The sequence below is a fragment of the Notolepis coatsorum genome (genome assembly GCF_963971535.1).
Source record: "Notolepis coatsorum genome assembly, chromosome: 18".
NCBI lineage: Eukaryota > Metazoa > Chordata > Actinopteri > Aulopiformes > Paralepididae > Notolepis > Notolepis coatsorum.
In genome coordinates, this window is record NC_140182.1 from 26,841,356 (window position 1) to 26,857,290 (window position 15,935).

Consider the following 15,935-nt stretch of genomic DNA (forward strand, 5'->3'; position numbering starts at 1 on the left):
AAAACGCATAATATGGTTTTTACCTACATTTACATTTACATTTAGTCATTTAGCTGACGCTTTTATCCAAAGCGACTTACAAGTTCTGTACGACAAGCCATCAGGAAGAGCACAACTCTATCAGCTGAGTAACAATGTTCATCAAAGTGTTGAGTGCTACAGTGTAGGTTAGTTTATTAGGACAAGTGCATGACAGTATGGTTAGTTAGGGTTAGATTTTTTTTTTTTTTTTTTTTTTTTTTTTTTAATTCAGATAATGGTTGAAGAAGTGAGTCTTTAGTCGACGGCGAAAGATTGGACGTGTTTCGGCTGTCCTAACTGGGGTGGGTAGTTCATTCCACCATTGTGGGGCAAGGACTGAGAATAGGCGACTTCTCTTTGATGACCCTCCCGGAGCTTGGATAGGAGTAGGTCTGAGGCGGCCAGAAGATGCAGAGCGTAGGGGTCTTGAGGGTGTGTAGTTAGAGACCATTGACCGGAGGTAGGCGGGAGCAGTTCCCTTTGCCGCACGGTATGCTAGGTCAAGGGCCTTGAAGCGGATTCGTGCAGCAATGGGGAGCCAGTGCAGGTCCCTAAGAAGTGGGGTGACATGGGCCGACTTCGGTAGGTTTGAGATCAGGCGGGCCGCTGCGTTCTGAATGAGTTGAAGAGGCTTAGTGGCAGTGGCCGGGAGGCCAGCGAGCAGTGCGTTGCAGTAGTCGAGGCGGGAGATGACTGTTGAATGGACGAGGAGTTGGGTGGTTTCTTTTGTCAGGAAGGGGCGTATCCTTCTGACGTTGCTCAGGAGGAATCGGCAGGTTCTGGTTGTCGCTGCGATGTGAGCAGAGAAGTTCAACTGGTCGTCGAGGACAACACCAAGGTTCTTGGCGGTCGGGGACGCGGTCACAGCTGCATTCTCGACTGTGATGGAAAGGTCGGTCAGGGGGGAGGATTTGGCCGGCAGGTGGAGCAATTCTGTTTTGCTTAGGTTCAGTTTGAGGTGGTTGGTCGTCATCCAGGCGGAGATGTCGGACAGACAGGCCGAGATCCGCTCAGAGACGTACCTATACATTCGGATCAGCAGTTCAGCACCTGCACTGTTGGTGGGTGAGCCTAGTAAAGGATGTCGCATTGCGTTCATCTTCAATGAATGGACCAATGCAATAGTCTACCAAAGCCCCCCCTCTCTCTCTATATATCTCACACACACACACACACACACACACACACACACACACACACACACACACACACACACACACACACACACACACACACACACACACACACACACACAGACACAGACACAGACACAGACACAGACACACACAGACACACACACACTTCAGAAACAAACATAGTATCAATGAGAGCATCAATAATACAGCTGAGTGATGTCTAGTAAAAAAAAAAAAAAAAAAAAAAAATTTGGGCCACCCCTCAGTGCTGGGCCCTTGGAATCATCCTAAGCTACCCCCCCCCCCCCCCCAGCTACGCCCCTGCCCTCTGGTGTGACTTCTTGGTTAAATTACATATTGGAAGTTTCTTATTTCTGGTACGAGTGCAAAATAGTATTTGGATTTCTCAATCTGAAAGGGGCTCTCTGGGACCTAAGAGGGGAAAAAGCAGGGGCAGTTGTATAGGCTCTATTCTATTCTATTCTATTCTATTCTATTCTATTCTATTCTATTCTATTCTATTCTATTCTATTCTATTCTATTCTCTATTACTTATACTTTATTTAACAAATGCACCATGACCATTTGTGTTTGTGTTTTGAATTGGTCTTTGGTCAGAGAAAAAACACCGACACACAGCGGAACCTTTGCGAGAAGTCTGTTTCAGAGGGACCTTGTATACGAGTGCGCGGGGATGACGTCATTTGACAGCAGACACTTGAACATGCACAGGACCCTGTTTATCTCGTATATATTGTATTGTATTGCTTTGCTAAGCAAAGTGACGTATAGTAGTTAATGACCGGTTTTGTGTTGTGATTTTAAATGAATTAACTACTTATTTTAGGTGAGTTCCAGGCGCAATTAATGCGAATAGACACACACGTGGTGGTTGTTTTTAGCTTTCGACGCTAACGTTAGCCTGCTAGCTGTCGGTCTTTTTATAGCTGTCGCTGGTCAGTCAGTTAGCGACCGTTTAGACTCGAGGCTACAGACAGTGGCTGCTGGTATGATGCTGGTTAACTTAGATGTTGAACGTTAAAGCGACGTTCCATCCAGTCCACTTTGAATTGAAAATGGGGGACCCTGATGTAAACAAGACGAAAGTCTTTCTCTGGTCTGCATCCCCTTAACAATTGTATGTATTGAGCCGTACTGTATTGTACCCATTCTGCAATCTGTTAATAACGTTTTCATTCATTCATTCATCCACACTTACGTATGTACACTTTGAATTATTCGTTTTCAGTTCCCCAATACAAGTGTTTGCCAGACTTATGAGATTTATCTGTGGAAGCCCACCACAATATCAAACAGACCCGCCACAATATCAGATTCAGATAGATCACAGATATATTTCACAAATGTATACAGTAACACGAATGGGGCTGCTAACAGCAACAGCTTCGTCGCATATACATTTGACCCTAGGCTGTGGGACAATAGAATAGAGCAGAGGACATGATGAACTTAGTGGGGATGTATGGGCATATACAGTAAATAATACAAATAGTTTAAAAACAGTGAACTGATGTAAATGAGACTAAAATGTGATTGATTTTATTTTGTATTTTTATTTCTTAAATTATTTTCATAAATTTTAGTTACACTTGCAGATATTTTTTGGGAATGTGTTAGGCCTCCAATCATTCATTGTATCTTCAATGTTGAATATACCGTTTTTCTGTTGATTGATTATAAACATTGCTGTTGATTGATTATACACATTGTTGATTGATTATAAACGCCTGACATACTGTTTAAAGATCTATTTTCCATTCCTCTCTCTCTCTCTCTCTCTCTCTCTCTCTCTCTCTCTCTCTCTCTCTCTCTTTCTCTCTCTCTCTTCTCTCTCTCTCTCTCTCTCTCTCTCTCTCTCTCTCTCTCTCTCTCTCTCTCTCTCTCTCTCTCTCTCTCTCTCTCTCTCTCTCTCTCTCTCTCTCTCTCTCTCTCTCTCTCTCTCACACACACACACAGAGCAGGTATGTCTATTGCGGAAGATAAAGACTTGTACTCCATCCTGGGAGCCAGTTCCTCAGACTCTCTGCAACAGCTGAAGCAGAAATACCAAAGACTGGCGTTACTGGTAAGCAGTTTACTGTGTACTGTTCTATGTCTGTATCTTACTGGTTGATTGAACATTTTATTAACAGATTGCAGAATGGGTACAGTACAGCTCAACACACAATTGTTAAGGGGATGCAGACCACAGAAATACTTTCATGTTGTTTACATCAGGGTCCCTCATTTTCAATTCCCTCATTTTCAATTCATAACATTTATGACATCATACACGACATACCGATATACAGTAGTTACATCCAGACATTTATGACATACAAGATATACACATATACAGTACTGTTTATTTACAGACAGGGTTTCTAAAAGTGAATATATACATTTGAGGGGGAGGAAACTGTGGGTGGGTGGGGTGGGGGTTTGGACATTTACCGGGGCCAGTTTCGAATAGCGAGAGGTTTAGAGAGGTTTTGAAGTTGGGTAGTGTAGTATATTGTGGATATCATGAAGAACTTGCTCAGTCAACTGAGGTCCAGTTAATAAGATTTTTTAGCCAGACAGATAGAATATATATACAAGATAGTTAGATACATGACTGAGGCTTCCGCCCAGGTGACCAGCTGAAATGACCCAGGTAAAGAAGACTGATTGTTGTCGGGGGGGGGGACCCTCATATGATAGGTCAAACGAGTGGGGGGGGGGGGGGGACAATGGTGATGGGAGGGGGGACATTTGATATCCACGACAGTACCAGTCATCACACACATAATAAACCTCTCCATAAAACAGGGACACGTCCCCAAGGACTTCAAAATTGCGAGAGTAACACCCCTGCACAAAAAGGGCAGCAAAATAGACCCAGGCAACTACCGCCCTGTTTCTATCCTTACATCCATCTCGAAAGTCATGGAAAAAATAGTATACGAACAGGTCGAAAAGTACCTTGCGGAAAAATATCTAATCTACGAATTCCAATCTGGCTTCAGAACATCCCACTCCACTGACACATGCTTTCTCTATTTGAACGACCACATCAAACAAGAGGTGGACGCAGGCAAATACTGCGGCATGGTCATGCTGGACTACGACTATGCTTGCACTGTTCCATCAGAGGGGGGAGCTTCGGTGGCCAGTGTCCTTTCAGCCGAACAGGATAATGAAAAAACGATTCCACTAAATGGCCAGACGCGTCTTATGGCGACATCTACAATTACCTCATTGAGTCTCCAGGTAGACTAATGTTTATATTTAAGTGCAGTGGTCTGTAGCCACTCACACTACCACCGAAGCTCCCCCCTCTGATGGAACAGTCCACATTCATTCGTGCGTCATCTCGTGTCGTCCAGACTCCGTTGACAATCTGCGCATGTGTATGGGGAGTAGGTGCTGGAAAAGGGACTTGATCTCGGCCGATTTAGTTCTGATCGATTAGGAATGGGTCGCGCCGTGTTCAGGAAACTCAGGCGCATAAAAGTCTATTCGATCATGTCTCTAGCGCCCCCACAGCCGTATCTGCAACCACTTACATCACGGCTCTCATCCACATTCATTCATATGCTCCCCCCCGCTATCTCCTCTGCGATTTCAGAATCCCGGAAGTGTTGCGGTGGTCTATCGACATAATGGTGAAATTTCACCTCCTACATAATCAAACATAGACAAAATGGTGAACTTTGACCTCCTACATAATCAAACATAGACAAAATGGTGAACTTAATAATGATTTATATTTAATATTGCCATGCTATTTGGCTTGATTACTGATTGGAGGAGGGCTTTAGACTTAAAATATTAATTATTTCACAAGAAAAATGTGTCTAGACCAAACGGTACACATGTACACGTATATCTCTGTCCCGACCCCCTGGTTGAGAACCAGCATAGAACTGAACTCCAGGACACAGACTGACCTCTGCATTCATTTGTTTCTATATCAGAATATATCAGAATGACAACATGTCGGTACCAACAGCATCTGTCAAGCCTCCCGGAATGAATACAAACACCTATGCTTAGGGGTGCACCGATGTATCGGTCGGGTATCGGTATCGGCCGATAAGTGCCTTGGTGACTGCAATCGGCCTATCGGCCGATAAGCTCGAATGTGCCGATGGCAGTAGCCGATAAATATCCATCAATTTGTGTAGCGTCAAGACAAAAAAAAGTTCACTCGCGACCTACCTGCACAACGCCGCCCCCGGCCCACACACACACACACACACACACACACACACACACAAGCTACTGCATCAAAGTTACTACTTATGATTAACAAGGCATTCGTTTTGTGGCATTAACATTATATAGTTAGTGTTACACGTTCATAACATCAGCATATTATTTACCCGAACGTAGCAAGCGTTCATACTAGCTCAGTTCCTTCCGTTGCTCACAGAGCCCTGAGTTTTACCCATTCTGCAATCTGTTAATAACGTTTTCAATCAGACACATGTATAGAAAGGCTTTGTTTTATTATAACATGGCAGTAGCCGATAAATATCCATCAATTTGTGTAGCGTCAAGACAAAAAAAAGTTCACTCGCGACCTACCTGCACAACGCCGCCCCCGGCCCACACACACACACAAGCTACTGCATCAAAGTTACTACTTATGATTAACAAGGCATTCGTTTTGTGGCATTAACATTATATAGTTAGTGTTACACGTTCATAACATCAGCATATTATTTACCCGAATGTAGCAAGCGTTCATACTAGCTCAGTTCCTTCCGTTGCTCACAGAGCCCTGAGTTTTACCCATTCTGCAATCTGTTAATAACGTTTTCAATCAGACACATGTATAGAAAGGCTTTGTTTTATTATAACATTAGTTGCAGTAAAATCATTATGCCTCATTTAAGTCATTCTGCGGAGCTAAAAGCTAAACGTCGGCCGCGCCGTGTTGTTGTTCTAGAAAACCTCTCGTCAAAATCAATGGCGGACAAAAGCAGGAGTAAAAAATGCAACACGCTTGCCGATTGGTGGTAACAGCAGAGGCGGGTGCAAGCGGTGTGTGACGTAATTGGCAGAATCGACTGTCAATCAAAATGTCATTGGTTGAGACAATAGTATCTCGCTGCAGCCCAGCAGGTAGACCATGCTGGGAGAACTAGTATCTAGCTGCAGCCCTGCAGAACATACTGGGAGAGCGATAGTGCTATTTCTTGATGTTTCCTTTTTTTAAGTAAGTAAAGAGGCCTATGTTCATATCGGTGAGCACAATTTGTAAGCCAAATATACAGTAGTTTCATAAAAAAATATATATATATTACAAAAAAAAAATATTTAAAAAAAATATTTTGCCACAAATATCGGTATCGGTATCGGCCGATTGTGTTAGTTGAACAATCGGTATCGGTGGCAAATTTTCATATCGGTGCATCCCTACCTATGCTCATCAATCTGAAAGCAAGACAATTTGACTAAATTCCCCCCAAAAAACGGACTTTTGTGTGGTCTGTGTGTGTCTCCTGATTGAAGAGCCACATTGAAGGCAGGGGTTGAAATATCAATCAGTAAATTCCATTAATCTTTTACAGCTGTGATTATAATCTGGATTAGATTAATCCACTCTATTAGAATTACTGAGCACACACAGTACCGCTTAATAATCTGTTTATTAATCACTGCAATATGGTGGCCAGGAGCCTTGTCTATCAAAACATTCTGTGGTCTTTTTATCCTAGATTCCTTCAGATGATGATAATTTAAAATAACAAGCTAGTCATCTGATTACATTTACATTTAGTAGGGGTGCACGATATTGATTTTTTGACCCCGATATCGATAACTTTCTGCTCCTCAAGGTCGATACCGATAACCGATAATATATATATATATTTATTGTATTATAATTTTTTTTAAATGTATATTCCTGTAGTTTTGACCTAACCAGATTTATCATGACATGAGCGTTACTACTATGAACAAAACAAAGCCAAGAGAACAGTTTTGACTCTTCAAATAAAGTGACTATATTTATTTTTCCAAATAAATATAATTTGAGTCAATCACAAAATTCACAATCCGTCAATGTCATTAACAATGTGTTTCCCTGAACAATGAGTGAACTAAAAACCAACAGGTATTGTGCTTTGTCAGGACTCTGCAGATAAAACATTTGACGCTATAGGAGAGGAGACTGTTGTGGTCTTGGTCCATGAAACAACTATTACTTGGCATTTATAGGACAGCACGCCTCAAAAAGAATGAAATAAACCAAACAAATCATCTCTGTCAAACGTCTTTAATTTGGCAAACGCCTTGTCAATAGGTACAAGCCGCGCCGGTTCCTTTGCAGCTGGCTTTGGATTCGCAGCAGCTTAGCCTTTAGCTGCTTGTGCGCCGTCGTCGGATTTTAATACACCATCGTAGCGGTGGTGATGTTTCAGGTGACTTATTAGGTTGGATGTGTTATAGCTTGTTGCCCCTTTCCCTCCTCGTGGAACTTCTGCATTTGTTACAAATAGCAAGCGAACTGTTTTCCTCTGAAACTTTGAAAAAGTCCCACACTACCGACGACGCCATCTTTGTTTACTATCTGTGCTGCTTCTGAAAGTTACGCGACTACGTCACAGCCAGGCATGAGAAAGGGAGCGCTGGATTTGTGAAAAACTCCCTCTTCCTAAACCACACGCTATCAGTCGTACCACAGTACTGACAAAACGGGAGGAGCCTACAGTAAAAACAAACGCCCTTCATCCCAATCCACCCACACCGGATTTCTTTTAACAAAAAAATTTATTATATTATCGGAGCTATCAATAATGTTATCAGGTTTATCGGGATGACGTCATAATTGCTGATATCGGCCCGGATAATTATCGTGCATCCCTAACATTTAGTCATTTAGCTGACGCTTTTATTCACGATCAGGACAAAACGTTCTGTATGACAAGTCATCAGGAAGGGCACAAAACTATCAGCTGACTAGCTTGTTTAATAAATTACTAACCTTTTACTATTATGCATTTTACTACTAAGTAATCTACTGTGCCTATATTACCATGCTAATATGTATTACAGTATACTACTATGTATTCAAGAGTGTAGCACCCAAGTTCGACACTGTTTGACTAACAATACCACTTACCCTTATTACTATTTACTATTATTGCTATTGTATTTTTGCACAATCACTGCGGGCATGGCCAACCGCATTTCACTGTATGCCCTGGTATGTATGTGATGAATAAACTCTTGAATCTTGAATCTACCCTTAGCTGCCAGAGTTGTACCCTTCCTGCCAGTGTTAATTTTGTTGACTAAATTGATGACGAAAGATGTTCGTCAACGAAGGTTTTTTTCATGACGACAACGAGACGTGACGTCACGTTATTGAAGACCATGTCACGCTAACGAGACTAAATAGTTTATTAAATATTGTTGACCACAATTGAGGACACAAAAATGTAATTTACAAAAACCAGGACGAAATTTCTCTTCATGTATGTTGATATTGTTGACTAAAACAAGACGAGACTAAATAATTATAACTTTTCTTAATGCCATCGTCCCGACAGCAGTGTGACGGGAGCTCAGTTATTAGCATTAGTTGAAGAGCTATTTGAAAAGCTAGTTTTAGTTGGCTAAAATTGGGACTATTCATAATCCAGCTGCAGACCTGCAAGCAAAGTACAGCAAGTTGGCAAAGGAGTATTCCAAGGTAAATAACTTTTTCACCAGTAACGTTACATTGTTTCTGTTTGTATTTCCATCTAGCTCGCGTTAGCTAGTGGCTAAGCTAGCTCACGCTAACGTGGTCACTGATCGACCTCTCGCACACAATTAATGACATAATGCAGACAGCCATACCGGTGACAATGTTTAGTTTTTAGTGCCAAATGATAAGAGTCTGAGGCGGAGTCTCAAAAGAGAATGTTGAATATTTATTTTGCATTAAAAATCACAACAGAGCCTCTGCTACTACAGTAGCTAACCTAAACGGAGCAGCCTGGATAGGAAGTGCTCAACAACGTGTAACGTCCGTGCGGAACCAATGTACCAACAACCATTCCATGGGTGAACTCATTGAGTTTAGTTGTCAATTAATGATACTAATACTAATCTATACAATCACCTGTTGTTGAATAAATACCATTACTTTCTAGTTATTACTAAAAAATATATATAAAACAGTAGCTGTAAAAAAGAAAAGATTTTTTTTTTTATAATTTATACAATATATATATATTTTTTTTTTTTATGTATGCACTGGTATCGGATCAGTATAACCAGACCTAGACCACCTCTAACTCTAACCCCTAACCAGACCTAGACCACCTCGAACTTTAACCCCTAAGTTAGGGTTGTGACTTAGAGGTGGTCTAGGTCCGGATAGGGGTTAAGAGTTGGTCTAGCCCTTTACATCCATCTATCTAAATAATAATAATAATAAATTATAATGAATGCAGTTACCCTAACCAGACCTAGACCACCTCTAACTCTAACCACTAACCTCTTCCATGTGGCACTTTAACACTGACCTCAGAATGTGATTTTATATAATGTTTTTATGCAAGCAGATTGCAATCAGTCAGTGTACTACTACTAGTACTACTGTGTTCTGTTTACTTAGTTTACAGTATCCTGTTATAGAATAAACCGCTGCCAGACACAGCAGAGAGAGAGAGGACAGACATGACAGAGAGGACAGACACAGCAGAGAGAGGACAGACATGGCAGAGAGAAAGGAAAGACACAGCAAACAGAAGACAGACAGAGTTCAGCGTCGTCTCTCTGGTCAGAAACAACGTCACCACATCTGTAATGCTCTCTTTGATGCATACATTGGACCATGACACCAACATATACTGTAGGAGCAACAATACATTGGACCATGTCTACACCAACATATACTATAGGAGCAACAATACATTGGACCATGTCTACACCAACATATACTGTAGGAGCAACAATACATTGGACCATGTCTACACAAAACAAGCCAGAGTCACGCCCCTCATAAAAAAACCAACCCTGAACCCCACCGTCATAGCCAACTATCGCCCTGTCTCTCTTCTCTCCTTCCTTTCTAAAACACTTGAACGTGCTGTATCCAACCAACTTACTGCTTATCTCTTACAGAATGACCTCCTAGACCCCAATCAGTCTGGCTTCCGGACTGGCCACTCCACAGAAACGGCCCTCATTGCGGTCACAGAGGCACTTCACTTAGCAAAAGCGAAAGGCCTCTCCTCTGTCCTGATTCTCCTAGATCTATCTGCAGCCTTCGACACAGTCAACCATCAGATCCTCCTCGCGGCCCTCGCAGGAATGGGAGTGGCTGGATCTGCGCTGACATGGCTGACATCATACCTCAATGACCGCTCCTACCAAGTGTCATGGAGAGGGACTCTGTCGGCCACCCGCCCCCTCCGGACGGGTGTCCCCCAGGGCTCGGTCCTAGGACCCCTTCTCTTCTCCCTCTACACTAAATCACTGGGTAACATTATCACGTCTCATGGCTTCTCATATCATTGTTATGCCGATGATACTCAACTCTTCCTCTCCTTCCCTCCCTCAGATATCCACGTCTCTGAGCGGATCTCGGCCTGTCTGTCCGACATCTCCGCCTGGATGACGACCAACCACCTCAAACTGAACCTAAGCAAAACAGAATTGCTCCACCTGCCGGCCAAATCCTCCCCCCTGACCGACCTCTCCATCACAGTCGAGAATGCAGCTGTGACCGCGTCGCCGACCGCCAAGAACCTTGGTGTTGTCCTCGACGACCAGTTGAACTTCTCTGCTCACATCGCAGCAACAACCAGAACCTGCAGATTCCTCCTGAGCAACGTCAGAAGGATACGCCCCTTCCTGACAAAAGAAGCCACCCAACTCCTCGTCCAATCAACAGTCATCTCCCGCCTCGACTACTGCAACGCACTGCTAGCTGGCCTCCCGGCCACTGCCACCAAGCCTCTTCAACTCATTCAAAATGCAGCGGCCCGCCTGATCTCAAACCTACCGAAGTCGGCCCATGTCACCCCACTTCTTAGGGACCTGCACTGGCTCCCCATTGCTGCACGTATCCGCTTCAAGGCCCTCGACCTAGCATACCGTGCGGCAAAGGGAACCGCTCCCGCCTACCTCCGGTCAATGGTCTCTAACTACACACCCTCAAGACCCCTACGCTCTGCATCTTCTGGCCGCCTCAGATCTACTCCTATCCAAGCTCCCGGAGGGTCATCAAAGAGAAGCCGCCTATTCTCAGTCCTTGCCCCACAATGGTGGAATGAACTACCCATCCCAGTTAGGACAGCCGAATCCCGTCCAATCTTTCGCCGTCGACTAAAGACTCACTTCTTCAACCATTATCTGAAATGATAAAAAAAAAAAAAAAAAAAAAAAAAATCTAACCCCGACTAACCTTAATGTCATGCACTTGTCCTAATAAACTAACCTACACTGTAACACGCAACACTTTGATGAACATTGTTACTCAGCTGATAGAGTTATACCCTTCTTGCTGTCTTGTCGCACAGAACTTGTAAGTCGCTTTGGATAAAAGCGTCAGCTAAATGACTAAATGTAAATGTAAATGTAAATACTGTAGGAGCAACAATACATTGGACCATGTCTACACCAACATATATACTTCCTGTGTATCACTTGTGCCACCGACTTAGATTCCCCTAGGTTAAAAAATAAATACGCAATTTAAATCAGACAATTTTCCATGTTGACTATTTCTGACTTCTGACAATTTTTTTTTCTATTAACTAAAAATAGACAAAAATGTCATCCGTTTTCGCCGACTAAATCTAGACTAAAACAAAAAGACAAAATTGAGACAAAACATATGCTCAGACATTTAGTTGACTAAAACTGACTAAACGAAAAATAAATGAAGATGACTAAATATGATGAAAACGAAAAAGGAGCACTTGACACATGATTAAGACTAAAACTAAAATGAAAATAGCTGCCAAAATTAACACTGCTTCCTGCTGATTTGTTGTAATAATAATGACTAATAATAATAAATACTTTATTTGTATAGCATCTTTCATAGAACAATTGCAGCTCAAAGTGCTTCACAGCAGCAAACAAGACGGGCACATAAAGACATAAAAAATCACAGTTTTTCACATTAGGCTCGAACATCCCTATAGGCCACCTTGTTTATGGTTTGATTCTATGGCAGTTTTAAAATGGACAATAATAAAAATTAGGTATGCACCGAATGGGAAATTCTTGGCCGAAACCGATACCGAGAATAGGAAACAGTTGGCCGAAAACCGAATGCCGAAAGGCCGAAAATGATTAATATAAATATATATATAATGTATATTTATTCAGCACTTTTGAATGCATACATTAATTCCAGACTGACTGCTGAAAGATTGTACAATTTAAACATTTTCTCTTTGCATACAACAAAATGTGCATTAAATCAAGTGAATTTTTTTTTCTCTGTAGGATAACTACAACAAAGTGCATTCAGAACAAAGCCAAGGTGCTTTAAAACTGCATAACGATCTGCATAAATACACACACACAGGACTGTTGTATTTACTACATCTCCCATGACTCTTAGCGGGGGATGACGTAGCTTACGAGAGACGGGTCAAAGAGGAATGGAAGCGTTAGCTAGCTTAAACCCGGTGCTAAAACCCTTTCGGCCGAAAGCCGAAAGAGCCTTTTTAACCATTTTCGGCAGATAATTTCCGGTGGCCGAACTTTCGGTGCATCCCTAATAAAAATAGTAAATAGAATAGACTATTAACACTTTGAGTGCCAACGACGAGATTTCTCGTTAGTTCATGCCAACTTTTGAGTGCCAGCCGACGAGAGATCTTGTTTTTAATCGTTATTTTTTTTATTATCGATTTCCATAAATTTTTCATCAATCTAGCCTCACGTTACCAGTGGGGATCTGTCTGAACTCGAACAGGGAAAATACCGTCCCCTATCGTCTCTCCGGATGGTACTGCACCCCTTTGGATTGGATTGAATGAAACGCATGGAGAAAAAAAAGTCCTGCTTCCACATTTTACTTGTCAGGCATGTAACCGGAGACGATCGAAGTCATCGCCCACCACCAGAACAGCGGAGAATGTGTGTTTCCAGTACCCAGCGTTGGATCAATAAACGCGATCGATATTTGGAATGGCGATCAGGAATTGGAATAATCTTTTTGGAGAACATCTGATCTGAGGTAAGGAATCTATTTTACCAGTCTTGGGATAATCAGAGCTATTTTCACCTATATATCAGCGTGTGCCATATGTGTGTATGTGTGTGTGTGCGATCAGGAAATAAGATAATCGATTTTTCAGCCCGCTTCTATAGCGTGCATAAGTACACATATACTATCGATAAAAGAAATGTCAACGTGTTTTGTGTATTCCAGTGTATTCCAGTAAGGGCGATTATCACAGAATCTTCAGAAATGTTCTGAAACTTTAAAAAAACTAGCGTTTTTCAAAATGGTATAAAACCATGATAAAAAAAATATATATAATTTTTTTTTTAATATATATATATATTTTTTATATATATATTCGACTAAGAGGTTGGCCAGTTGACTACGGCTCCATTCGACCGATTAGTCGACTAATCCATAATTTAAGATATAGTTTATGCGTTCGCAAATATGAGAGCTCTGTCATTGAAGTGGGTGGTGGCACTCAACAGGGTTCCGGGGCACCGGACCCGTGGCACTCAAGGTGTTAACAGCGAAGCTTGTAATCTTCACTCGCACAATGCGAGTAAATGATTTTTCCAGTTCGCACACACACATATTATTAGGGGCAAATACGAGTGAAATGCTCACACTGTAGAGCATATATATAATTAGTAAACTGTCTCTGGCTTTTCTTGCCCCCCTTAACTGATTTTCGAGGGCATTTGGTAAATGTTCAAGTGCATTTTGCCCCAAGCCCCCGTTAATTTCGAACCCTGCTCCACAGGAAAGGATTTGACTGCAGCCTGCCACACACACACACACAGGCCTGCTGTGTAGCACCACACAGGGAAAGGTGAATCTAGAGACCTTCTTCTCAGAACTGCAGTTCCACAGTGCCTCTCCGGTGTCTCTCTCTCTGATGCACCCAGAACCTTGGATCACTTAGAAAGCTTTTCACAGGGGAAAATTCACATGACAATATAATTCAAATTCAGCATCGTTGTCCCCTACGTGAGCACCAACCATTTATACCAACCTTAGGAATATGGTTATGTGGTTTGGAGTTTGCAGTTAAAAAATTGCATGTTGAGATGTAAAGTATTTATTTGATTGTATTGTTGCATCACTTGTAAGTGAGAGAGAATACTCTCTTTCCAGTGTGTGCCTCTCTCTCTCTCTCTCTCTCTCTCTCTCTCTCTCTCTCTCTCTCTCTCTCTCTCTCTCTCTCTCTAGTTTGTGTGCATCTCTCTCCAGTGTGTGCCCCTCTCTCTCTCTCTCTCTCTCTCTCTCTCTCTCTCTCTCTCTCTCTCTCTCTCTCACTCTCTCTCTCTCTCTCTCTCCAGTGTGTGTATGTCTCTCTCTCCTCTCTCTGCCCTCACCTCGCTGGCAGTGGCATTACATTGTATTGTTCCTTTTTCCAAAGAAAATAAACTTCAAGTCCTTCTGTGCCACAGACTGTAGTCCCAACATGATGACGATCAGGACAATAGAGACTAATCAGCAGGCGATGCAGAGAAAAAGGAAAACTTCTGAGTGGCTCGCGGCTCAACTGGACAGCATTAACCGTTTCATTACCACACTACAGAATGTTAACCCTTCCATTACCACACTACAGACGTCTAACCTTAACCTTCTGTTGTGTGGTTGTGAAAGGGTTAACCCTTTGTCGTGTGGCAGTGAAAGGGTTAACCTTCTGTATTGTCACAGTGAAAGGGTTAACCCTTTGGTAATGTGGTAGTGAAAGGGTTAAGCAGCAGAATCATTGGACATCCTAATGTTCAAAATAAGGTCCTCAAGTCAAAGTCTATTGTGAACAAAAACGTATAAAAGTGAGTATAGAGGTCTTATCCAGGGTTTGCACAAGGTCCTTGAAGTGCTTGATTTTTTTTTACCAAAAAGGTCGAATTTCTTGAAAAAGCAAATTTTTTAACCCTTTGATTGCCGGGGTTAAATTCATAATTTACCATCCCTCGCCAGCCCTATTTAACATGGAGAAGTTCCCCTTCTTTGCAGGGCTATAACTTTTTAAATTGTATTGCTAAATTGACATTACCATGGCCCATTCAAAGTCCTATATCTATTGTTCAGGGTGTAGCAACGTTATACTTTTTCATTCACATATTCATACTAAAATACGGTCTAAAGTATAAGTATGTTTTTATCGTTTTCTGCAGCTTTCTCCAGAACGTGAGTTATAGCCATAAATACATATATTAGATCATCAAATGTAGTTTGATACCGATTGACGTCAGATAAAAAATGTCAATTGTACAAGGTCCTAAACGTCATGCGTCATCATCTGCTGGTGACCGGAGGGGGGGGGGGGGGGGGGGGGGGTTTATAAGTCCGTGGCCGACGTTAAATCATTTATGTAGTATGGGCGATATATAGATCAGAGCAGTTTATATGGATAATAATAATCAAACACGCTGAAACTCACCGCAGCATCCTCGTAGCGTTGGGCGATGCTACTGGAGCAAAAAGATCGTTATTATGGGATGTCGATCTAGTTGGTCCAGTTCCAGGTTGTATAATACTATATACGTCCAAATAACGTTGTTTATTGAGTTAGGGCAACCGATCGATTATCCAGTGTGTCGAGATGGAGCCCCGGGAGCGATAGC

At 42.1% G+C, this 15,935-nt stretch overlaps 1 protein-coding gene across 2 annotated transcripts in view; it reads left to right on the forward strand.

The window, feature by feature from the left end:
* The first annotated feature begins 1,861 nt into the window (after positions 1 to 1,861).
* dnajc24 (DnaJ (Hsp40) homolog, subfamily C, member 24) overlaps positions 1,862 to 15,935 on the forward strand; it is a 64,122-nt gene continuing 50,048 nt past the window's right edge. Inside the window, exons 1-2 of one of the 2 annotated variants that reach the window (XM_084335069.1) lie at positions 1,862 to 2,004; positions 3,135 to 3,243. In XM_084335069.1, the coding sequence (XP_084191195.1) occupies positions 3,142 to 3,243 (102 nt within the window). In that variant the 5' untranslated portion in view covers positions 1,862 to 2,004; positions 3,135 to 3,141. The remainder of the gene's footprint in view (positions 2,005 to 3,134; positions 3,244 to 15,935) is intronic. The other variant, XM_084335070.1, reaches the window with a different exon arrangement.